Genomic DNA, 6,727 nt, shown 5'->3' on the forward strand with positions numbered 1-6,727 from the left:
TTTATCACCCCTCGTATACTTTGCGTGTATGATATTTAGCGGAATTTTTTTTTTTTTAAGCAACAACGTGTAAGCGTAGACTTATGAAGCGCTTTCTAATTATGCTTAATATGAATGAACATGTTCTTTAGCGATGTACTTGATTTATCTGAAGGCGCTTTCCACGAAAGGCAATAAAGAGAATACATAGCCAAAGGTAATACGTTTACAGTAATTACTGTGATATTACAAATTTTCGTGGGGGTTCATTTTTCGTTGTTTTCGAGGTATGAAGAGACACACGAATTCATGTCCACTACGAAATATAAAGTGTTACATACGTCAAAAATTCTTCATCCACGAATTTAAATTCCCATGAACGATGCAAAATTTTCTACTCACCCAAGGAAAATATGTGGTTTTACAGTAACTCAGACTTCGAGAAGGGTTTGATACTCACAATGGTGACAATGACCTTCACTGCAGTGCCGGGTTTCCCTGTGATCGCCTTGACACGGAAGACCGCCATTACAACTGCGCTTCCTATGTTGGGTTCCTCCACTACACGTTACTGAACACTGACCAGTCACTCCAATGTCCATGTTGAGCTAAATAAAAACGAATGCTTATCATTTGACCGTACACTGTCAAAGGCGTCCCCATGCATGTTTTCAAATTCAATATGTGTCCTACTTCACTTAGTCATTCTTTACGTGAACGTACGTGGACACTGTTGATTGTGACATGTCTGTGTCTCTGTTTGATTTCCCGAGCAGTCCTTGCCACCGTGTTGTGGGGAGGGATTGTCGCAGATTCGATGCCTATTTTTTACTCCACCATCGCACTTAACAGAACAATGGCCCCATAGGGACCAGGCTCCCCAACTTCCGTCAGTTGCTAAACAAAGAAGAAAAGAACTCTCTTAAAACTATAAAGCTGTCAACAAACCAGAAATACGTTCTGATGAAATTCTGGAAGGCATGAACGTACGTGGACACTGTTGATTGTGACATGTCTGTGTCTCTGTTTGATTTCCCGAGCAGTCCTTACCACCGTGTTGAGGGAAGGGATTGTCGCAGTTGCGATGCCGACGCTTTACTCCACCACCGCACTTAACAGAACAATGCCCCAATTTAGACCAAGCTCCCCAACCTCCGTCAATCGCTAGACGAAAATAAATCTCTTTAAAATACAAAGTTGTAAAAACGTTCTAATGAAATTCTGAATAAACATAAACTCATTAGTTGTTGTCTTTGTAAGCTTCAAACCTTTCACTATTCACAGCATTTTCACATAAATCGACGTTTTTCAGGAGGGTTTTTCTACCGGGAATCCTTGGTCACTTTTGCTGTGTTTAGTATGTACATCAAATAATTATGGAAATTCCATGTATTCTGATACATACCTGTAATACACTGTGGTTGATGACAATGTCTTGTACCCTTTCTATGACCCGTACATGCCCGGCCTCCGTTTAGTGGGGGAGGGTTGTTACATTGGCGCTGACGATGTTCCTCGCCGTCTCCACAAGTCACAGAACAAGAAGTCCAACTAGACCAGTCCCCCCAACTTCCATCAATTGCTATAAATTTACAAACAAATATGATTTCTTAAAGCTGAATGAAATATGAAGATAATGAACAATATTCAACTTCCACAGTCCACAAAACAGGAGCGGAGCAAACACGGACCTCTAAACAATCAGAGGTAGGATGAGATGCTATGAAGGAGTGAACATCTTTTGCTGACCGGTCACACCCGTTGTGTGCTCCTTGTCCTGATCGGGAAATAACGGGAAAATCCGTCGTCAATTCAGTGTGTAAATAATGACCCTAACAATAAGTATGAAAAATGTCAATGAAATTATTAAGCGCCCGAATCAATAGATCCAAGGCGTATATTGTTTTTGTCCTGCCTGTTTGTCTCTCTGTCTGTTGTCAAATTTAACCTTCGCCATAACTTTTGAACTATGAGAAAATGAGACTTCATAGTTGGTATGTATGCTCCACTAATAAAGCTCTACAAATGACACCAAGATCAATGACCTTGTGACCTTGACAGTGACCTATATCCTAATTAGCTTTTTTGAACTTTTGCCATAACATTTGAACCATAAAAGATTACGAGTGAAACGGTTCACCGCGGTATCGATTCAACTTGGTAAGTCCGTATTTCACACAAAGATTCCTCATGACCTAAGGGTGTGTCATGACCTTGACGCAAGGTCACCTGTGCAAGTTCAAGGTCACTAATAGAAAAATTTCATGATTCATGTTTGGCACATGTCTTTCTTGAACTTGAATCTTTAACTTGAATTTGCTTCTTCACACAAATATGGCTTATGACCTGAGGGTGTGTTAGGACATCGAGCCAATGTCATTTAAGTTCAACGTCACTGAAATAAAAAAATTCATAATTCATGTCCGGATCATATCTTTCTTATGGATAAACTTGGTAAGTTCCTATTTCACACAAAGATTTCTCATGTCCTAACGATATGTCATGACCTTGACGCAAGGTCATCTATGCAAGTTCAAAGTCACTGAGAGAAAAAAGTTCATACTTTGTGCCTGGTCCATATCTTTCTTGGAGGGTTCCTCATTTACACAAAGATTGCTTTTGACCTGAGGGTGTGTCATGACTTGACCTTAGGTCATTTGTGCAAGTTCAGGGACACAGACAGAAAAAAATCATAATTCGTGTCCGGTCCATATCTGTTTTATGGATAAATGTGGTGAGTTTCCATTTTACAAAAAGATTCCTTAGGACCTAAGGTTGTGTCATGACATTGAACCAAGGTCATTACTGCAAATTCAAGATCACTGACAGAAAAAGTTCATAATTTGTGCCTGGTCTGTATCTTTAGTCTTCATTTCTTGTATTAGGTTGCACCTTCGTTTCATTCATAAAACATATAACGAGCAATTAAATTTGCACTAAAATGTTGTAGCATTTCTCTCTTCTCTTAGTTCCATAAAATATTCATGATTTGGCACCTCTGAAAAACCCAGCGGGGGGCGGGGGGTATTTTATCCCTTTTGGACATTTCTAGATAGTTACTATAGGAAAAATTCTTAAGGAGACGTTGAGAAACATACAAACCACAAGGTGGCCCTCTGCAAGGCACTAATTTCGTAGATTGTCCTACACAGTGTCTCCCTCCGTGATTTGGCGCGGGATTGTCACATGATCTGTGATATGCCTCGCTTCCATTACCACAAGTAACGCTGCAAAGTTTCCATCCACTCCAGGAACCCCAATTTCCATGAACAGCTATATATTTTTAAATTGAAGGAATGCATTTTAATCGTCAAAAAATTTGAGAATTGATTTTGCCTTCATGTTTTTTTTTATTACCCTACAACACATAAGGTGACATTTCAATAGCATGAAAAGCAATAAGGTAAAAAGAGTGATTAAAATTCACCACAAGGTTTAAAACAAGATCTCATTTCAACGTCTGGCCCAGAACAAGGATTTCCTCCATTTGTAGGAACAGGGTTATCACAAAGACGGGTCCGCTCTCTGTAACCTGCCATTCCACAAGATGTACTACAGTTCCCCCATTTACTCCAGTCTCCCCAGTACCCATCTACGGCTTAAAATAAAAGAGACAGACACGTGACATAAGAAGCGAATGAAGACACTGCATTTGATAAGTTCTGAGTCAAAGAACGCTAGCAAAGGAGTATCGTGAAAATGTTATTGTTAAGATATTGCATTGAAAAGTTAATCACTTAGTTAAGATAGTTTGAGGAGTTCAATTTAAAAATGTGTATTTAATTTATACAACTAGTATATAATGTTTACCTTGCTGTAAAGAAGACGATGTTGTCTGCTGTAGGTTTATTTCACCAAAACAGTTGGTAACTGTAATACATAAAAAAAAATTCAAATGTTTTTATAAATGTAGTAGTATGACATTGCCGCTGAATCTAGGAGAGGGGAATTCAATCTTAAAAGAAGTTTTGGCTATTCAATTTCAGTGAAATATAACGATTAAAATTACAATGAACTGAAATTATTTGCACTTATTATATATACCCCACGCAAGAAGTTACGGGAGGTATAATATTTGACCCGTCCGTCAGTCAGTCAGTCAGTCCGTCAGTCCTATTTTTTGTCAGCGCAACTCCTCATAAACCGCTGCACAGTATTTGGTCAAACTTTGCAGATATTTAGGACACAATGTGTAGATGTGCATATTACTAGGAAATTCAGATTCATCATTTTTTCCGGGAATATCGGCACTATTAAACTTAGATTTTTGGCCACACCTTGAATATTGAGATGAAGTTTGTCAGCGCAACTCCTAATAAACCGGTGCACAGAATTTGATCTAATTTGTAGATGTGCATCAGGAAAATTTTGATTCCTTTATTTTTTTCAGGATTTTTGGCACTTTGAGTTTGGGGAGCGTGGGGTATGTGAGCATGCTCACTTTTTCTTTCATTTATCTTCTCCTCACAAAGAAAGAAAATTAAATCCGTTATTGGGTGCTCAAAATTGACTGACAATTTGCTAACGAATCCAGGTGTATAAACCTCACATCTGTGTTTGCGCTAATTGCAAATACCAACTTTTGGTTGCCTGACGTTATCATCATATAATTCAAGGGGTTTTTAAGGTCTTAAAAACAAGGGCATGTGCCTTTCCATTTGGGAAAATAGCGACATTTGGTTGAAATTGAGAAAAATATATTTAACATGTTTCTAATTAGACGTTTTTTTTTCGTTTGCAAGGTATTTCTTTGACATATATTACATTCAGTCAATCAGTTTTTGGAGAATGCCTTTTTAGATTTTTATTAAGAACAACATTTTTAATATATATACATTACTGAGTTTGGACATTTTTCGATCATATTTGTTTGTTTCGATTCTCTTGGGAATTTTCTTTTATACCCCGTAATTTTAACCATTGGGAATGAGGCAAGCAAGTTGATACAAGCCCCGTTTAAAGTTTGAAAAGCTCAAAAACCCACTTATATAACAGCATGATAACGAAGTCACATCGAAACGAGTCAGTACAAAAAAAAACATGCTTTCCTCTTTGACTGCCTGTAAGTCTATCCTGCTTTGTTTTCCATATTTTTTCTAAACAAGCTGATTTCTAGTAAAATGATGTTTCTTAATAAGTTACACAAATAAAGTTTACATTTCTTTTCGCTTCAATGAATTTTGACGGAATAACCTTTTTCAGCCTTTACGGTTTTTTTTTTTTTTTTTTTGGTTTTTGCAATGATAAAGATCAAGTCTGTCTGTATTTCCTTCGTTTTTTTTTTTTTGTTTTTTTTGTTTTTTTGCGTTTTTTTTTTTTTTCATTGAAAAGACAAGTCTGTCTGGACAACTCGTCATTGAGAATGCTTCTTTGAATAAAAGGACTTACCTAAAATTGTCAAACATGGAAGAAATCTTCTTGCTGTAAAACCAGAACGAAATAATAATTTATTTACTGCGTCAACTCGTTAAACCAAAAAACATGAAAAACTGCCTGTACTACCTTGTCGAAATCAAACTGGTCATAAAATTTCAATTTACTAGAAGATAACAGCAAATAGCTGATAAAAAGAATGTTAAACTTATGATAGTCAAACTACTCACAAGAAGTATAAACTATTGATTTAAATAAAGCAGAGGTTCTTTTGACTCTTATAATGTGATTATCTCTGAGGAAGAAATATATCTAAGATCTGATTTAATACCACTTCCCTACCCTCCCCAGAAAACTGAATAAAAAAACATGATCGACATATATATCGCCCTTAAATGGAAATTTTCAGTACCAAATTAGAAGATAAATACTGACCTTCTAAGTGCATGTTCTACAAGAAAATGTCACAATTTGAGTCACTGACCCAATCGTCTTATTTGTGTCTACATACCGTTGTGCATATTGCCTTATCTTATCAACATGCATTAACATTGATTTCTAATAAATTATGAATATCGCTACATGTAATAATGCATGATCCGATGATAACAGATTTCGGCCATTCCAAGTTTTTTCTCTGTTTAGCGTCCACCCATCTTTCAAAAACCTACCTACCTATTCGCAAAAACCACACAAACCAAAACATAAAACACAAGCTTAAAAGTCAAAGTTAAAAATGATGCCCTTCAATTGATTAATCTAACTAAACTGCTTTAATAGAAAAAATATCTATTCTTAAGCAAAAACAAGGGATTTAATGCTTAAAATACACCCAAAATAACTTACTGTACAGAATTATTTGGAGAAATTTACAAAATAAAAAAATTCGACTAAATTTAGAAATTCAAGGACTCCTGATGTCGTTTGTTTTTTCTTATATGGGGTGTCAAAAGCCAAGGCGCACGCGGACGCTAATCATAGAAAAAAACTTGGAATGGCCTTAAAAAAGATTCTGGCACAGATTGATCGACATTTGCAAAAATGTGTACATGAAAACCTCTTAAGACATATCCTTATAGCTTATTTTTCATCTAAATTACTTTTTGATACGTTTTAGCTCACCTGAGCTGAAAATTCATGTGAGCTTTTCTGATCATCCGATGTCCATCGTCTATCAGTAAACTTTTGGCATTTTTAACTTCTACTCAAGAACCACTGGGCCAATTTTAACCAAACTTGGAACACAGCATATTTGGGTAAAGGGAAGTTTGTTTAAATGAAGGTCCAAATTCTCTTACAAGGGGAGATAATCAAGAAAACAAAAGAATAGGGTTGGGTCATTAAAAAACTTCTTATCAAGAACCACTGAGATTTA

At 36.4% G+C, this 6,727-nt stretch overlaps 1 protein-coding gene across 1 annotated transcript; it reads right to left on the reverse strand.

Annotated features, from left to right (window-relative positions):
* Positions 1-702: 702 nt before the first annotated feature.
* Positions 703-5,863, reverse strand: LOC134238043 (hemicentin-1-like; the record flags this gene model as incomplete). Its single annotated transcript, XM_062720180.1, has 8 exons — positions 5,788-5,863; positions 5,368-5,400; positions 3,790-3,849; positions 3,407-3,577; positions 3,082-3,252; positions 1,385-1,561; positions 970-1,143; positions 703-876 (listed from the first exon to the last, which is right to left on the reverse strand). Coding segments are annotated over exons 1-8 (973 nt in total), but the record flags the coding sequence as incomplete, so codon positions are not given.
* Between the last annotated feature and the right edge of the window lie 864 nt (positions 5,864-6,727).

The sequence above is a fragment of the Saccostrea cucullata genome, unplaced genomic scaffold (genome assembly GCF_032062105.1).
Source record: "Saccostrea cucullata isolate Sc308-1 unplaced genomic scaffold, CSIRO_AGI_Scuc_v1 ctg14458, whole genome shotgun sequence".
NCBI lineage: Eukaryota > Metazoa > Mollusca > Bivalvia > Ostreida > Ostreidae > Saccostrea > Saccostrea cuccullata.